The sequence below is a fragment of the Camelina sativa genome, chromosome 11, assembly GCF_000633955.1.
Source record: "Camelina sativa cultivar DH55 chromosome 11, Cs, whole genome shotgun sequence".
In the NCBI taxonomy this organism is placed as follows: domain Eukaryota; kingdom Viridiplantae; phylum Streptophyta; class Magnoliopsida; order Brassicales; family Brassicaceae; genus Camelina; species Camelina sativa.
The window spans coordinates 42,305,966-42,323,809 of record NC_025695.1 but is presented as its reverse complement, the minus strand read 5'-3'; the positions used below and the strand labels follow the sequence as shown (position 1 = coordinate 42,323,809).

General features: G+C 36.5%; 6 protein-coding genes across 8 annotated transcripts in view; 3 read left to right on the top strand and 3 right to left on the bottom strand.

The window, feature by feature from the left end:
• The window catches only part of LOC104728888 (putative beta-glucosidase 41), a 10,698-nt gene extending 9,644 nt beyond the window's left edge, over window positions 1–1,054 (top strand). The window contains exons 9-13 of the mRNA XM_010447811.2: window positions 1–103; window positions 208–239; window positions 322–424; window positions 509–617; window positions 704–1,054. Coding sequence (XP_010446113.2) covers window positions 1–103; window positions 208–239; window positions 322–424; window positions 509–617; window positions 704–932 — 576 coding nt within the window. The 3' untranslated portion in view covers window positions 933–1,054. The remainder of the gene's footprint in view (window positions 104–207; window positions 240–321; window positions 425–508; window positions 618–703) is intronic.
• On the top strand, window positions 2,850–3,669 carry LOC104725978 (putative beta-glucosidase 41). The gene is made up of 4 exons (XM_010444728.1): window positions 2,850–2,854; window positions 2,937–3,039; window positions 3,124–3,232; window positions 3,319–3,669. Exons 3-4 carry the CDS (start codon window positions 3,126–3,128, stop codon window positions 3,545–3,547), a joined length of 336 nt encoding a protein of 111 aa, XP_010443030.1. The 5' UTR covers window positions 2,850–2,854; window positions 2,937–3,039; window positions 3,124–3,125; the 3' UTR covers window positions 3,548–3,669.
• On the top strand, window positions 6,909–11,081 carry LOC104725977 (double-strand break repair protein MRE11-like). 3 transcript variants are annotated; one of them, XR_002034188.1, is made up of 12 exons: window positions 6,909–7,038; window positions 7,889–7,962; window positions 8,042–8,113; window positions 8,218–8,450; window positions 8,628–8,828; window positions 8,962–9,307; window positions 9,407–9,518; window positions 9,648–9,710; window positions 9,786–9,858; window positions 9,973–10,052; window positions 10,217–10,394; window positions 10,814–11,081. XR_002034188.1 is itself a non-coding variant. In XM_010444727.2 (6 exons), the coding sequence occupies exons 1-5, from the start codon at window positions 6,928–6,930 to the stop codon at window positions 8,797–8,799; spliced, it is 651 nt and encodes a 216-aa protein (XP_010443029.1). In that variant the 5' UTR covers window positions 6,909–6,927; the 3' UTR covers window positions 8,800–8,828; window positions 8,962–9,384. The 3 variants fall into 3 exon arrangements, 1 of the variants encoding a protein (XP_010443029.1); XR_002034189.1 differs by having other exon boundaries at window positions 9,779–9,858; XM_010444727.2 differs by lacking the exons at window positions 9,407–9,518; window positions 9,648–9,710; window positions 9,786–9,858; ... (1 more) ...; window positions 10,217–10,394; window positions 10,814–11,081 and having other exon boundaries at window positions 7,889–7,951; window positions 8,962–9,384.
• Window positions 11,656–12,744, bottom strand: LOC104728887. Its single transcript, XM_010447810.1, has one exon. It carries the CDS (start codon window positions 12,742–12,744, stop codon window positions 11,656–11,658), a length of 1,089 nt encoding a protein of 362 aa, XP_010446112.1.
• On the bottom strand, window positions 12,905–14,077 carry LOC104728886. The gene has a single exon (XM_010447809.2). It carries the CDS (start codon window positions 14,015–14,017, stop codon window positions 12,905–12,907), a length of 1,113 nt encoding a protein of 370 aa, XP_010446111.1. The 5' UTR covers window positions 14,018–14,077.
• Window positions 14,873–16,464, bottom strand: LOC104725975. The gene is made up of 4 exons (XM_010444726.1): window positions 15,988–16,464; window positions 15,658–15,835; window positions 15,444–15,537; window positions 14,873–15,349 (listed from the first exon to the last, which is right to left on the bottom strand). The coding sequence occupies exons 1-4, from the start codon at window positions 16,338–16,340 to the stop codon at window positions 15,057–15,059; spliced, it is 918 nt and encodes a 305-aa protein (XP_010443028.1). The 5' UTR covers window positions 16,341–16,464; the 3' UTR covers window positions 14,873–15,056.

The following is a 17,844-nucleotide window of genomic DNA, read 5'->3' as shown; positions in this document are numbered from 1 at the left end:
GGAATCAACCACTACACCACATTATACGCGAGGAACGACAGAACTAGGATAAGGAAACTGATTCTACACGATGCTTCTTCTGATGCAGCCGTGATTACAAGCTGTAAGAAACAATACCATTTCTCATATCATTCTCATTACTGCTACAAAAACTAAATGAACTAATCTGATGTTTTCTACTCTTTGTTTGCTCCTAACTGTTTGTAGCTTATCGTGGAGGAGTAGCTATAGGAGAAAGAGTATGTATTTCTCTGATAGAAACCGAAGGTGTTTACTAAAAGAAATTAAACAGTGATTTGATGAGAAACTTACTTGAATCAGGCAGGATCAAGCTGGCTACACATTGTCCCATGGGGAATCAGGAAACTAGCAGTGTATGTCAAAGACATCTACGGAAACCCACCTGTATACATCACAGAAAACGGTAAATATCTCAAACCCCAAAATGTTATCCTCAAAAACCATCAATCAATAGAAAAAAAGTCATATTTTTTCTCCATCATCACAGGGATGGATGAGAAAAACAATCCATTCATAGACATGGAGAAAGCATTACAAGATGACAAGAGGATAAGCTTCCACAGAGACTACCTCTCAAACTTATCAGCTGCCATAAGGTAAGTAAGTGTTTCACTTAGCAAAAAAGATTCATTCTTTCACAAAAGAGTCTTTGAGTAAAAGAAAAAAACGTAAACTTTTGCAGGAATGATGAATGTGATGTAAGAGGATATTTTGTGTGGTCATTGCTAGACAATTGGGAATGGAACTCAGGATACACAGTCCGGTTTGGGATCTACTACATTGACTACAAGAACAATCTCACAAGGATCCCTAAAGCCTCTGCTAGATTGTTTCAAACTCTACTTAGCTCTTCAAGCAAGCTTTTACAGGAGAAGGCAACAGAACAAGAGTTCAAATTCCAAGAGAAATGATAGAGATCAAAAGACAGAGATAGAGTAGGAATTTTCATATATACACGGATTATTCATATACGGATCAAAGACGATTCAAGCCGAAACAGAGCTGAATCAAATGTAATTGATAAAAAGAAAAAAAAAACACCTTTTTAAGAGACATTAAAGCATAGTTACAGGATTAATGGCAACACGAGCTTGAGAGAAACACTGGAGACGATAACCATGGATTCACCTCCGTGCTCAGGAGCAAGAAATCGCCGGAAATTTGTTTCGGAGAGGGAGTGAGTTCTATAGCCGGAGTCATAGTTCTCGACGACGCCGTTTGGGCGATATATTTGATAAATTTTACCGAGTATGGGACTGTGAGATTTTAAAATTTCAGAAATCCCACCAAACTTTTTGTGATTTTCAGAAAAACCCACTCAATTTCAGAATATTTGTAGAGAAAAAAATGATGATTAATATTAAAAGATTTTGAGACAGTTTGCTCGAATTTGGTTGATTCGAATGTTTTATGTATCTGGATTTGGATTAACATGCGCCATTGAAATTGAAAGTTACATAAACCGACGATGAAAGAGGAAACCCAAAAATAACAAATAAAACATCACCGGGTTAGAAACTAGTGTATGATACCAAAGAGATTAGGCGTACTACCAATCACTATGGTAAAAAAAAAAAGAATTCCATGTACAAAGTTTTCACTTTGACTATGATTAATTGTCAATTGATATCATAAACGAAAGTGCTACTATGATGTGATTAAATGAGGCATAAGGAGATAATCCAAATAAATAATGTTTTTAACAGATCTTGGAGAGGAGAATCTGATGGCGATAAGAACTGAGATCGATGCCCCCATGACACCGGCGTCGGCGCTTGAGCTCATTCCTAAGAAGAAGTAGCTAGTGTTTGGTATTTACTTGTTAGTAAAAAAAAAATCTGGTTTTTAGTTATATTTGTGTGTGTTTAGTTTTATGTTTAAGTATGTAATGTTGGTTTAATCTCCGAGGGGTGCGCTAAAGGGATCTGTCGCCCTTAGAGCATCCTCAGCCGCACGTATCTCCATCGCATTCTGGACCTTGAGCGAGGCCTTGGTTTGTTGAGTCAACTCTGCCAACAGCTTCGCCGTTTCTCTTCGTTTGGAGCCATAAAACCTCATCGTCTTCATCATCATCATATCATCATGATGGAGAGAGAAGAAGAAAAAAAAATTTGGGGAAAGATTCGTTTTTTTTTTTATTTTGTTACAAAAGGCAGTCACACACAAATACTGACGTGACGTGTGGGTGGTTTGACTATTTTGGTTTATTAAAAACGAAGCATAAAAAGGTTTTGTTAAGGAGCTTATAATAATAATAATAAGTTATTTGCATTACATTATCAATGTTGCACTGTATTCAACTACTATTCATGTTAATCCGATACATAACCTCGTCTCTAAAATCTGTCAATATTAATCCTTTTTTTTTTTGTTTCTCTAAAGATTCTTAAAATTTGTCGCTTACAAGGTCATAGGATGAGGGGAGAGAGAAAGGGCCGCAGGTGTTTTCTATATAGAAAAAGATAATATACACACACAAATATGATTTTGTTCTCGCCGTTATAGTAGGGACCACAATATCTCATTTAATTCAACTTTTCCGTTGACCATGGAGGACTATTAAAAAAAATTTACACCATGCTCTAAAAAGTTGAAGCTTTCTATAAAAATTGATATTTCAAAATAAATAAAAAAAACCGGTCTCAGAAGCAAAGTATCTAGGCATCAGATATTATTTCTGTACCATGAAATTTTACATCTAATTTAAAATAACAAACATATATTACTCAATTAATATAAAAAGTATGTGTTCAACATACATATATAGTAAATTTACCGTATATAGTAAATTATATAATTTTAAAAATTTTATAATTCATAACTGNGAGAAAGAGTATGTATTTCTCTGATAGAAACCGAAGGTGTTTACTAAAAGAAATTAAACAGTGATTTGATGAGAAACTTACTTGAATCAGGCAGGATCAAGCTGGCTACACATTGTCCCATGGGGAATCAGGAAACTAGCAGTGTATGTCAAAGACATCTACGGAAACCCACCTGTATACATCACAGAAAACGGTAAATATCTCAAACCCCAAAATGTTATCCTCAAAAACCATCAATCAATAGAAAAAAAGTCATATTTTTTCTCCATCATCACAGGGATGGATGAGAAAAACAATCCATTCATAGACATGGAGAAAGCATTACAAGATGACAAGAGGATAAGCTTCCACAGAGACTACCTCTCAAACTTATCAGCTGCCATAAGGTAAGTAAGTGTTTCACTTAGCAAAAAAGATTCATTCTTTCACAAAAGAGTCTTTGAGTAAAAGAAAAAAACGTAAACTTTTGCAGGAATGATGAATGTGATGTAAGAGGATATTTTGTGTGGTCATTGCTAGACAATTGGGAATGGAACTCAGGATACACAGTCCGGTTTGGGATCTACTACATTGACTACAAGAACAATCTCACAAGGATCCCTAAAGCCTCTGCTAGATTGTTTCAAACTCTACTTAGCTCTTCAAGCAAGCTTTTACAGGAGAAGGCAACAGAACAAGAGTTCAAATTCCAAGAGAAATGATAGAGATCAAAAGACAGAGATAGAGTAGGAATTTTCATATATACACGGATTATTCATATACGGATCAAAGACGATTCAAGCCGAAACAGAGCTGAATCAAATGTAATTGATAAAAAGAAAAAAAAAACACCTTTTTAAGAGACATTAAAGCATAGTTACAGGATTAATGGCAACACGAGCTTGAGAGAAACACTGGAGACGATAACCATGGATTCACCTCCGTGCTCAGGAGCAAGAAATCGCCGGAAATTTGTTTCGGAGAGGGAGTGAGTTCTATAGCCGGAGTCATAGTTCTCGACGACGCCGTTTGGGCGATATATTTGATAAATTTTACCGAGTATGGGACTGTGAGATTTTAAAATTTCAGAAATCCCACCAAACTTTTTGTGATTTTCAGAAAAACCCACTCAATTTCAGAATATTTGTAGAGAAAAAAATGATGATTAATATTAAAAGATTTTGAGACAGTTTGCTCGAATTTGGTTGATTCGAATGTTTTATGTATCTGGATTTGGATTAACATGCGCCATTGAAATTGAAAGTTACATAAACCGACGATGAAAGAGGAAACCCAAAAATAACAAATAAAACATCACCGGGTTAGAAACTAGTGTATGATACCAAAGAGATTAGGCGTACTACCAATCACTATGGTAAAAAAAAAAAGAATTCCATGTACAAAGTTTTCACTTTGACTATGATTAATTGTCAATTGATATCATAAACGAAAGTGCTACTATGATGTGATTAAATGAGGCATAAGGAGATAATCCAAATAAATAATGTTTTTAACAGATCTTGGAGAGGAGAATCTGATGGCGATAAGAACTGAGATCGATGCCCCCATGACACCGGCGTCGGCGCTTGAGCTCATTCCTAAGAAGAAGTAGCTAGTGTTTGGTATTTACTTGTTAGTAAAAAAAAAATCTGGTTTTTAGTTATATTTGTGTGTGTTTAGTTTTATGTTTAAGTATGTAATGTTGGTTTAATCTCCGAGGGGTGCGCTAAAGGGATCTGTCGCCCTTAGAGCATCCTCAGCCGCACGTATCTCCATCGCATTCTGGACCTTGAGCGAGGCCTTGGTTTGTTGAGTCAACTCTGCCAACAGCTTCGCCGTTTCTCTTCGTTTGGAGCCATAAAACCTCATCGTCTTCATCATCATCATATCATCATGATGGAGAGAGAAGAAGAAAAAAAAATTTGGGGAAAGATTCGTTTTTTTTTTTATTTTGTTACAAAAGGCAGTCACACACAAATACTGACGTGACGTGTGGGTGGTTTGACTATTTTGGTTTATTAAAAACGAAGCATAAAAAGGTTTTGTTAAGGAGCTTATAATAATAATAATAAGTTATTTGCATTACATTATCAATGTTGCACTGTATTCAACTACTATTCATGTTAATCCGATACATAACCTCGTCTCTAAAATCTGTCAATATTAATCCTTTTTTTTTTTGTTTCTCTAAAGATTCTTAAAATTTGTCGCTTACAAGGTCATAGGATGAGGGGAGAGAGAAAGGGCCGCAGGTGTTTTCTATATAGAAAAAGATAATATACACACACAAATATGATTTTGTTCTCGCCGTTATAGTAGGGACCACAATATCTCATTTAATTCAACTTTTCCGTTGACCATGGAGGACTATTAAAAAAAATTTACACCATGCTCTAAAAAGTTGAAGCTTTCTATAAAAATTGATATTTCAAAATAAATAAAAAAAACCGGTCTCAGAAGCAAAGTATCTAGGCATCAGATATTATTTCTGTACCATGAAATTTTACATCTAATTTAAAATAACAAACATATATTACTCAATTAATATAAAAAGTATGTGTTCAACATACATATATAGTAAATTTACCGTATATAGTAAATTATATAATTTTAAAAATTTTATAATTCATAACTGATATATTTAAACTTAATAAAAAGTTTAAAATTATAAATATTTAAACATATTAAAATAACACAAATGAGTTATATTACATGACATGATTGAATTGATAATACTAAAAAAATAAAATATTATTAATATGATACTTCAATATGTGTTAAATACTCATTTTACTATTTTAACAACATCAATATAAAATATGTCGAATCAAATTGATTTAATTATGATTGTATTAAATAAAAATTGTTGTGGAGTATATTGTGGATTATATACTAAACAACTAAAATTAACAAAAAAAAAATACATTAGCAAAATTAGTATTAAAATAGTACATTAATAAAAAAATAAATAAAAATTTGTCCCGCGGTATACCGCAGGTCATAATCTAGTTATATACTATAAATTTATATACTATAAATGTAACACCCCGACCGCCACCTCTTAGTGGACCCCATGTCCAATCTCAGTCCATGAGATCATCCTCCTTAATGCTCCTCACGTCTTCTCACTAGGCCCGTGAGCCCATCTATATCTGACGGTCGGTTTGCTATGTCCGGGAGGCTTTAAAGACTTGTTACCGTCCCTACAAATCACCACATCATTTTTCCCTGTGTTTTGTCCTCACTCGCACTGTTTCGACAGTCAATTTCCGAAAGGTCACCCATCCTGAAACTACTCTAGCTCAAGCATGTTTAACTCTGAAGTTCTTTCAGGACGCTTAAGCAAAAAAATAAGTGCACTTTGGAGACATAGGTGGCCAAATCAAATCTTTTAAACCTCTACGCAAATCTCTAAAACCGGGTTGTCACAGTAAATTCGGCTTGTAGCCAGATTCTTAAGAACATTACTCTGCCACTGGATGATCAAAATCATATAAGCATTAAACAACTAAATTTGACAAAATGCGTATGCAATAATACATGTGATTACTGAGTTTCTCTCTCGAACTAGAGTGTGTACATATGCATGGCAAAATATAACAAAAACAACACGTGCAGCAACATTTTTAGTGAATAGGGGTGGAACCAGAAACACCTGCAATAATCTCTGATTTTGTGTAACCTCTTTGGCTCTATTTAGCCTAGTAAATCATTCCCAGTGAGAACTTCAGTCTGTAAGATTGGAAAAAAAAACCGTAACCGAAATCTTTATTCACACCAAAACTGAAATATGTTTTAAAATCGACTATATGAACCGAACCGAAACCAATTCATTCAAATTAACTAAACCAAACCGATTAGACCAAAAATCAATAAAACTATATACTACTACCTTATTATATACGTCCTTTTTTTTTTTTTTCAGTCTTATATACTAAAATCATAATTATTTAAAAAATAACTATTGATTTTACATGTTAACTTTGTTTTTTAATCACAAGCAAAACCAAAACATGACCGGAAACCGAAATAAACAGAGATTCAATTTTTGAAAGTTTTGGGAACAGTAAAGATAAACCGAAACTAATAAGGAGGACCTTGTATGTTTTTGGGTACAAGTTTCGTCTTCCTAATTTTGGATTCTCAATCTAAGCTTCACCGCGTCACTGTTTCCGGTCACCGGAGCTCCGTCTCTTCACTTCAATCCGACCAGGTTAGGGTTCGATATCTACACTGGCTACTGAGGAAGTGCGAGAGAAGTAAACAAACTTAAAAGTGATTAAAATGGTTAATGGCTTTCATTGTTTTTGGAGTACTGTACTTCGTGATTTTGATTCTCGGGTTTTTTTTTTTTTTTAAATCTTTTACTTAGGTTTTTGTTTGCATAGAATCAATGTTGGGGCTTGATTTGTGGAGTTTTCAGTGTTGTTTAATGGCTATTGAAGGTTTATCAAGTCCCCATTCTCTAAGGTTTTAGCTGAATGAGTTCAATTAATGATATGTTGCTTGATTCTTATCTGTAAGCACTTGCTATCATGTCTAGGTGAGCTTTTGGCTTTGCTTTAGAAATGTTTTTTAACTATGATAATATGAGAAAAGATGCCTAGAAATGAATGAGAGGTTCTATGTCTGCGACCTGTGTACTATGTACCCATCCTGTGTACTAATGGATGGATAGTGACTATAGGCAAAGTAGTTGTGAGGTTGATACCTTTGCTATTCTGTTCAGAACTTCAAAGATCCTTAACTTTATTAAACCAATTCAATGCTTGATGTTGCAATCTCTCTACACTTTTTACCTTCTGTTTTTCGAATAATTTACGAGGTATAGGCTTTTACCCTAGCTTGTAATTGCTTATTGACGGGTATAGGAGGAACTAGCAAGCTACAGAATCTGAACTATAATAATGGAAAAAATAGCATTCTACTCGTGTATGTAATTTTCTTTTTAATATTTACCATTCAATTCTAATTTCCGTATAGGATGTTATATATACTAACACGTCCTTATTATCGTTTATGATTAATCTCTTCCCATTTTTGTACACGGTAAACTTCCAAAGGATTCAGATGCCCAGAAAATTGAGGAAGATGACTTGATTCTTAAAGTGGGAGAGTGCTTAGAGGCAAGAAAGATGTAATGTTTGGTTACTTACTGCCGCAAATCAATGGGAATCAGTAGAACATCGATCTGACTTGCATTATTGTTTTCCCAGGAACGCTTGAAAGATAGGTCCACTCGGCCCACTGGTTCCTCACAGTTCTTACCCACTGGATTGACATCAGAGGTTTAAATTCTCACTCTTAAGAATATTGGCACAGAATTTTATACTCACCTCTCTATCCTGCTCTCACTTACTCGCAATGCTATTTCTACCTGATATTGGTACAGAATTTGACGAAAAGAAGCAGTGGCATTGCGAATGCTTCGTGCAGTGATGATGAAGACACGACTCAGATGTCTGGTTTAGCGCCTGCCACTAGAGGACGGAGAGGTTCATCGACTGCTAATACATCTCGCGGTAGAGCTAAAGCCCCAACCAGAGGAAGAGGCCGTGGTAAGGCCCCAAGTGCGATGAAGCAGACCACTCTTGATGGTTCTCTTGGTTTTCGCCAGTCTCAAAGGTAACTTTTTTAATTACGTTTAACCAGTTTAGGGTAGGATTCAAGGACGTGGAATGCTTTGATTGTCATCACTGGCTAGCTAATGTTACGTCCCTGCTTTGTCTTAAAAGCATATATCCATCTGAAGTAAATATTGCGTTAAACTTATCATGATTCTTGTGTTGATATTTATTTAAGGAGGACGATGAGAACACTAAAGGCAAAGGACGTAAAAGACCAGCTACTACTAAGAGAGGCAGGGGTAGAGGTTCTGGGACTTCAAAACGTGGTCGAAAAAACGAAAGCTCTTCTTCACTTCATAGGCTACTCAGCAAAAACGATGACGAGGACGAAGATGATGAAGACATAGAGAAGAAGCTTAACAGATCTCAGCCTCGGGTTTGTTAATCACATGATCTATTTTCCATTGTTTCATTGTTTCGTTACTTCGTGCTTATTTGCCGGTTTAAGCAAGTTCTTATGTTACATTTCAGATCAAAAGCTCACTTTATAGTACAACTTGTGAATGCAGGTTAGAACTTACAAGGAACTATGGAGCTCTAAGAAGATAAATCCATATCAAACCTGAGCTCTGACATCACAACGAAGCTTCATTTATCTGCTCTTTTCTAACGACCTCCCAAGCGAAATAACTTCTGAAGAAGAAAAACTAACACGAAAAAGAGTGTTGTGAGCTGTACAGAGAATTTTGTTTCTTGCTCTGTTAAGGTTTTGTTGTTTATGAACGAGGCAATATAGTTAATTAAATTTTCAGGGTGAAATCAAACCCCAAAAACGCAACAATTGAGCACTTTCTTCCACGGTTCCTCGACTTCATTGTGTGGGGACATGAGCATGAATGCCTTATCGACCCCCAGGTCCATTAAAATTTTGATTTTTGGAGTTATTGCTTTTAAATAAGAGTGAGGCACAATGTTCATTGCCTCTTTGAGCTAAAAGCGATTAAACTTTTGAAGGAGGTATCTGGAATGGGCTTTCACATCACACAACCAGGATCATCTGTGGCAACGTCGCTTATTGATGGGGAATCTCAAAAAGCCAAAGCATGTTCTTCTGTTAGAAATCAAGGTTCTTCACCTAACAATCTAAAATTTCATATTCACTTTGTTCCTACTGCTTAATCTATACACCTTCATGTATAGCTTTTTGCCTTTTTAATCAAGCATGTAAGCCTGAGTGAAAATACATGACTTACAGGGAAATCAATATCGTCCTACGAAGATACCTCTAACATCTGTGAGGCCTTTTGAATATGCAGAGGTAAAGTTTATTTTGCTTATATGTTATGGATGGTGGTGGCAGACTTCTTTGCTTACATATATATTCAGAGTGCAGATTGCTTAAAAAGGATGAAGGGGATATTGATCTCAATGATCAAAACTCAATCCTCGAACACTTGGATAAAGTGGTAACTATTCCTTCTTCTCATAGTTCATGTGGAGATTTTTCTCTCCTGCCTCCTTTTTGATTAAGTTTAGCAAGTCATTAAATTCCTATACTAATATCCTTACAAAATTGTTAGGTCAGAAGTCTAATAGAGAAAGCCAGCAAAAAAAGCTGTTAACAGATCAGAAGATCAAACTCCCATTGGTTCGAATCAAGGTAATTTGTTTACAAGTTTTATTCACTCTGCTGCAATTTCTAGCAACACTCGTATAATTAAACCTTTATTTTTCCTACACCACTAGAGGCTAGGCTCTGGCAGTCTGATGCTTGCACACGATAGCCACAAACACATGACTAAGATCTGGTTGAATCTCTTTCAGGTAGATTACTCTGGAATCCTCAAAGGTTTGGACAGAAATATGTGGGAAAGGTACCTAAAAATTAGTTACTGTGACATGATGATGACCATGTTAATATTTTCTCAGGACAGAAATATGTGGGCAAATCCTCAGGACATTTTAATATTTTCCAAGGCTTCTAAGAAGGGTCGGAGCGAAGGTCTGGACAATAGTGTATTAGCAATGTATTCAATTTTTTCGGGATTAAATTGTTGCTTATGCTTTTACTCTAGCTTGGAATTGCTTATTGACGGGTATAGGAGGAACTAGCAAGCTACTTTGTTGTGTGGGGTCGTTTGATATTAATGTATTGAGTCTAATGTTCATTCTGTTCTACTTTACTTTGTTATAGTTCATGTTTCTCAGTGAACCTGTAGCATCAGAATTCTGCCAACTCTACGTTTTATCTCTTGTTAGCATATCGGACACTTTACTGCAAAGTTCCCCTTTTACATATTGGAAGCGGCATTTTTATACTTTATTGTCTAGACAATGATGCATGTCCTGATAGTAGCACAGTTGGACCATTTTATTGCGTTTTTGTCTAGTTACTATATATTTCGATCTTCCATTTCACAGCCAACATCGATGATTCTGAGAGGCTTCGTCCAGAAGAACTGAACCAGCAAAATATAGAAGCTTTGGTAGCTGAAAGCAACCTGGTACATCCTGCAACCTTCTTTCCTTATAATTATCGTCTACCCCTGTAGAACTTCGCCACAGAAGGGTATAGACTTTGGAGATCTTTTGTGAACAAGGATGATAAAATTGCATTCTACTCGTGTATGTAATTTTCTTTTTAATATTTACCATTCAATTCTAATTTCTGTATAGGATGTTATGTATATTAGCACGTCCGTATAATCGTATATTGATTAACAAGATAAGGCAGGGGGATACGTTTCGGATTTGTATCCGATGCAGCAGGGCAATTAACAAACATTGAATTTATCATACAGCATAAAAATAGTTATTATTATTATTATTAATGGTGTTACTTTTCTATTTTAATAGTTTTTTCCCGTCATCTCTCTTTTTTTCACTAAACATAGATGCCATTTCTAATAAATCTTCAGTTTTGATGAAAGTATGAAGCAAGCATGTACATGTCACGTTTCAACTGCTAGGACTGCACAACTCCAAAAATATTACAAATAGATAATTAATAGAGTTTTGATTACAAATAAAAAAAAAAGTACTAAGAACATAAAAACAAAGTGAAAATTTTATTGGCATGGGCTCAAGATGCAACCTCAAATTCGACTTTGGACCATTTTAAGTTTTCATAAGCTTAAGAATTTGGTTTCAGTGGCGTAATTTTTGACAGGTGTAAGATGAGCTCATGAGCACGTTTCTTTATTATATAAAGATTAGTTTCCAAGAGAAAAGACCGGACAAAACTCCTAAACTCCCAAACTATACTAGTCTATATTTTGAGGTGGGATATGGTAGGGTGCCCCGTGGGTACAAAATTTACTTATGATGGAAGAACCACACAGAAAAACAGAGATACTTTCTTCGATATCCAAAACTTCCATGCGGTTAGAGCCCATGCCAGGAAAGGAAGAAGCAAGGACACAAAAAGGTTCAGACTTTGAAAGGAAAATGCGGAGATCTCCAATGTCTTCGGTGTAAAGAGCGTTTCCTTCTTCGTCAAGCTTGAAGACCATCACCAATTTCGTTTTCATTTTCTTCATACCACTGGCAGTGGTCTTCTTGTTCAACTTAACCAAGAACATTTCACCAGTGGGTCGCGACTCCACCAAGTGTTCACTCGTGCAACAGGAAAGCAAAAGCTCCCGTTTGCTCTTGGTCAGCTCAGGAAACTTTTGAAATCGTAACCTCTGAAACTTTGGTTGGTGCTTGTGCGTGCGAGGATCCCATGATCCTATGAGATGGCCTCCAGATCCGGGAATGCGAAACATCTCATCTTGCTTGGAATACATGACAGGGGAGGAGTAGAAGCAGGGATTTTCGATTCTGATGTTGATCCACTCGGAACGACTTTGAGCGGGTCTACAAAAGCTGAGTTGAGGTCCCAAGAACTTGACAGCCACAATGCAGTCTTCATCCTCCGGAGAAGATGAGGACATGGCCACGTTGGTCGCGATTTGGGTTTGGCAACGAGGCAGAGTTACAAGCGGAGGCAGAGATATGCGTTTAGGGTCTGTATACGATGATGCATATGGGTTTAGATCATCTTGGAGACACACGATTCCGTCGTCCTTCAAAGTAGCTACCCAGCCATGAGATGCCCCTATCGTCACCATGGGATCACTATGCACCAACTCCAGGGGTACCTTCTTTTCCAAAGTAGTGCAGTAACGCTCATTAGCATTCATAATCATGAGTTTTCCGAGATCCACTCCACAAGGATAAGCGCTGACGATTGAACAAGGAGGAGTTTGCAGCGAGGATGATGAGAAGCCATTAGAAAGAATAACCGAGTATCTTACCAACAAAGGTTTACCAAGGCGGAGCCTCGAGAGCCGTCTTAGAAGCAGAGACATAAATGTTGCTTCTTTTTTTTTTCCTTTAGAAAACGCTAACTAGAAGTGAATCGGTGCAATATTTTTAGTTCGTCACACTTGAGCGAGTCTCTACCAAAGGTTTGGTGTTATGCATAATCGTGGATGCATAACTGCGAGACTCCTCTTCCATTCCAAAATTCTAGTTTACATTTTGAGGTGGAATGTGGAAAGGAGCCGAGAGTTCGCCAATATGAGTAATGATGGGGTAGGAATCATCCAGATGCAAAAATGTGTCTCCGTCCACATCCCAAATTAGGACGTTGTTTCTGCCCATGCCAGGAAAAGAAGCAGAAGGGACACAGAAAGGTTCAGATTTTGAGAGGAACATGCAGAGATCTCCAATGTCATTAGTGTAAACCGCGTTTCCTTCTTCGTCAAGCTTGAACACTAATACATCTTCTGTTTTCATTTTCGCAACACCGTCGACGATCTGAGCAGTCTTCTGGTACCATTTCACCAAGAAAGTTTCACCCGTGGATTCTGACTCCACCAAGTGGTCGCTTGTGAAGCACGAATACAGATGCTCCCGTTTGGTCTCTGTCAGCTCGGAAAGGTTTTGATAACGCACCTTCTGAAGCATGGGTTTGCGCTCGTGTTCACGGAGATCCCATGATGCGATTAGATGGCCTCCAGATCCGAGCATACGAAACATGTTGTCTTTCTTGGAAAAGATGATACGGGAGGAGTAAAAACAACGGTTATCGAAGCTTATGTTGTGCCACTTGGGTTTACTTTGAGAGGGTTTGCAAAAGCTGAGCTGAGGTCCAAAGAACTTGACAGCAACAATACAGTCTTCATCCTCTGGAGAAGGTTTGGACATTGACACGTTGGTGATAATCTCGGTTTGGCAATGAGGCAGAGTAACAAGATAAGGCAGGGGAATACGTTTCGGATGTGTATCCGATGCAGCAGGGTTTAGATCGTCTTGTAGTCGCAGAACTTCGTCTTCCATATCGAAAGTAGCTATCCACCCATGAGATGCTCCGATCGTTACCATCTCTTTGGTAACTCTCTTCATTATCAACTCCAGGGGAACCTTCTTTTCCAAACTAGTGATACCACCGTCATTAGCATAGCTAACGATGAGTTTACCCAGACCCCCTCCACAAGGAATAGCGCGGATGATGGAACAAGGAGGAGTTTGCAGCAAGGAAGTTGAGAAGCCATTAGAGAGAATAAGAAGAAGAGATGATCTCACGGACGCATATTTCCCTGGGCGGATCCTAGAGAGACGGCTAAGAAGCAGAGACATGAGATAGGAATTATGTACTTAGAGAAAAGCAAGAAAAAAAACCTAATGGAAGGAATTTGGTAATCTTGTCCAGCTAAAACCCTCGATCCATATAAGGTACTGTATAAATGGCCTTGGTCACCAAGTTTTGGTCTGACAACTTTTTTCTTTTCTTTATATTTTACTCCAACCAAATAAATGGACTTGCCCCACCAAATTTTCGTTATACACGAATTTATTTGGGAAGTGGACACAAATCTTGCTAAAAGAATTTGAGAGCAAAGCGTTTTTGGGATAAGAAATATATTTCTTTATATTTAGGTTGTTGTATTCATTGTATTGCTCGATCGATGTCTCACATTAGTAGTTGTATTGATTTGAATGACTAATGGTGGTAGTTGAGGAGGACATTGTCAACATTTGAATCGCAGTAGATGTTGTCAATTTGCGTATTATAAGCATAATTAGTAAACAAGATTTCCAGTCAACCATGTGTCTGTGAACTATAAGGTAAAATGGCAACAGATGAACATAACTACATAAGATAAGGTAAAAGCTCTTGTTCTGCCTAAACACGTTTAGATTCAGACGTTAAATCAACTTACAAATCTTGAGTCCTGCAAATGAAGTTTAAACGCTCCAGCAACATTCTTCTTTACCAGATAAGACAGTGAGGCGGGCACAACCTTCTCTTGTCTCATGCTACGGCTTACGGCACAAACTAAGGAAACTTCAGGGTAAAAGAAAAAAAACTTCCTCCAGACCAAAATGATAGACATAGTTGAAGTTTTGAATGCCAGCAGATTAAAGTTTTTAACAAACGATTCATGTTATCTCTCACTAATCTGTTTTTGCTTTCATAATATTGTAGACAAGTGATAAAACATCGCAAGGATCTCCTTATTTATAATATGAAAAGATCCAAAGACGGTTCCAAATCACTCCAAACAAGAAAAGAAAAAAAGTTTTAAACGATAACGAAGCAAAGGGAAAGAGAGATCACAGTACGTAGTTGTTTTTTTTCCGCTATATCGGCGAATTTCAGGAACAAAGAGAGATCTTAAGCACGTTTTAAAACTACCATGAAGATAACAACCACAGCTAAACCAAACAGAGAACGAGGGTCGTTGAACAACGTCTGCTTCTTGTCTTTTCCTTCCTCTGTTTCAGATCCTAACCCAAACAAACCCCCAAAGTAGGATGAGACGTTTTCCATCATTCTAACCACTTTTAGCTTCACGTCTTGCAGAATCTCCAAGATTTCTAGTGGCTTTTCTTCCATAACTTCACACTCGGTCGTGCTCGAACGTTCAGATTGGTCGTCATTATCAGATTCAACTTGAGAGGAAGCAGCTGACATATAGTAAAAAGTCTCTGTTAAGTTGCTTTTACATCATCAAGACATGTACACCAAAAGATTCACTAATTATAATTGAGTTTTCTTTACCAGTATTGTTGGTCTTGAGAAATTTCATAAGATCCTTATTCTCCATAACAGCATCCCAAACTTTTGGGTCACACGCAATGGAAGCAACAACAGTCTGTTAAAAAAAATAAAAACAATTAGACTCTCAAACATGTCAAAGAGTAAAAGCACTAAGCTTAACAAAAAGCAACTCAAAAGGGTTATATACCAAAGAAAGAGTCCAAAACCAACATACCTGCGCAGCCGTGTTTTCACTGAGAAAAGCAAATGCTTGAAGAGCAGCCTGTGGAACAGCTGACTCAACAGCTCTGTTCTCAGAAGATTGAAGACCAGACAGCATTTTAGAAACAGAACCACCATCATTTGATCCTTCTATAGCCGCAGAAGACGAATTTGGAGATGACATATACACCCTAATCCATTCATTAACAACCATAAAACCATACACATAAGCACAAGATCCATTTTCTAATTTCTTGAATTCTAATCAAGAAACAATGAAATGATAAAAAAACCAAACCCTAAAAAATCCACAAATCAAACGAATAAAAGAACCAAATCTTACATATTAATAGCTTCTTTGAGATCTTCAGTAGCTTCTTTAGCCTCTTCAAGACTAGGAGGTTTGCTGAAAACAACCCTAGGAATCGGCTCCTCTTCCTCAGCGAATTCCCAATCGTCCCAAACCGGTCTCTGCATAACCATCCCATCTTCTTCAACAGAAGGATGAACCACAGCCGTTGATATCGAAGCCGAAACCGGTTTAGACGTAGCCGTCGCCGCCGCTGCGGTTTTAACCCTAAACTGTTCAGACGCCTGAGAGAAGCCACCGAATCCTCCTGCTCCCTTGAATCCTCCTTTCGTAACTCCGATTCCAGCAACCTTGGCTGCCGTCGCCATCACTCTTCCTCCTCCCATGGTGATAAAGACGATTTCGATCACCGGTGAGATGATTCGGTTTCTTGATTTTTAGATTTTTTAAAGAAGGAGAAAAAAAGAATAATTAAATTTAATACCTTATCCGCGAAGGTAACAAAATGACGTCAGTTATAAAAATGGCCGACATTTTGATATTAATTAATTATCGTAATTACTGATTAGTTTTTCCAAATGTTTGATAAAATCATAAAGAGTATATATCTTATTAACGAATCTGTTTTGTTCATCTAGATTCGGTTTATCGTAATATTTCCGAGTTCAGTGCATATTTTTTTAATGATTCAGAAAAATCTTTTTGTTTTTGGGAACTATACAGAAATATATTTCTTTTTTTTATTATTTTCATTAATTAAATTTCAAGGATTACTTCTTAATCACGTAAAATTTCTGCTACGGGTTTTTAAAATAAAATGTTAATTTGCCTTGAATTCAGAAACTGAAATTAATGAGATGGTTGCGATTTTTTTGGGTTCCTTGGATGATGTTAAGGCTTCATGTGAGTTCATTTTTATTTTGTCGAGACTATTTTTATTTAACATTCGAAACGATGTTAGACTCTCTATACAAAAAAAAAACAAGTATAAGAAACATTTACTTTGTATCCGAAGAAAATAAAAATGTGTTTTTAATATATCTGATTTTTTGTGCGAACATTTCGATTCATTGATTGAGGCTTGATTGTACAAAGTTCGGAACCAATACAATTAACCATCGATAGTTGAACTTCAAAAATATTTAATGGGAATGTGCCTAGAATAAGCAAGAATGCAAGATTAAAAAAAATAAAAATCGAATCAAGGGACAACCGACGACTAAAACTGTGAAGCATCTTGCCTAAGAAGATATCATAACGAGTCATAATAATGCATCCCCACTTGGGGTAGAAAGCTGTAAATTGGTCACCTTCACTTGTGACATTGGTAAGCAATTCTACATTTGGGTAACAGGGTCTCGTTGAGTTCTGTTACATTTTCATGCCCCGTAACAACTGCTACACATAGATATAAAAATGAATATGTAACGTTTTGTGACGATATTTTCATTTTTTTGTTTCTTTACTAATTTCTACATCTGGTGCACAATGTTTATAGCCCTACCTTTTGTCAAAAATTGTTTTGATTTTGATGGAAGTTTGAAAATAAAATTTAAAAAAAGAGTTATATTCTTTGAAAAAGAAAAAAAGAATAATGAAAATGGTTGCATATTTGTAGAGAAATGAATCAATGATGAAGAGAGGAAAAAAATAAAGAAAATATGAGACTTTTCTTTTTTACTAACTCAAAAAGAAAATATAGAGTGTGTGCAGGATACAAATAATTTGTTTGAAATCCTGCACTCTGCATTTGGGTTGAAATGAAAAAATGAGTCCTCTTATCACTCTATACCAATTCATTGTTCTATGTTGCAATCTAAATTTGAGGTTCAAGTTTTAATAAGTTAATGTGCCTTTGTGTATATAAACAAGAACGAGTATTGTTTGATG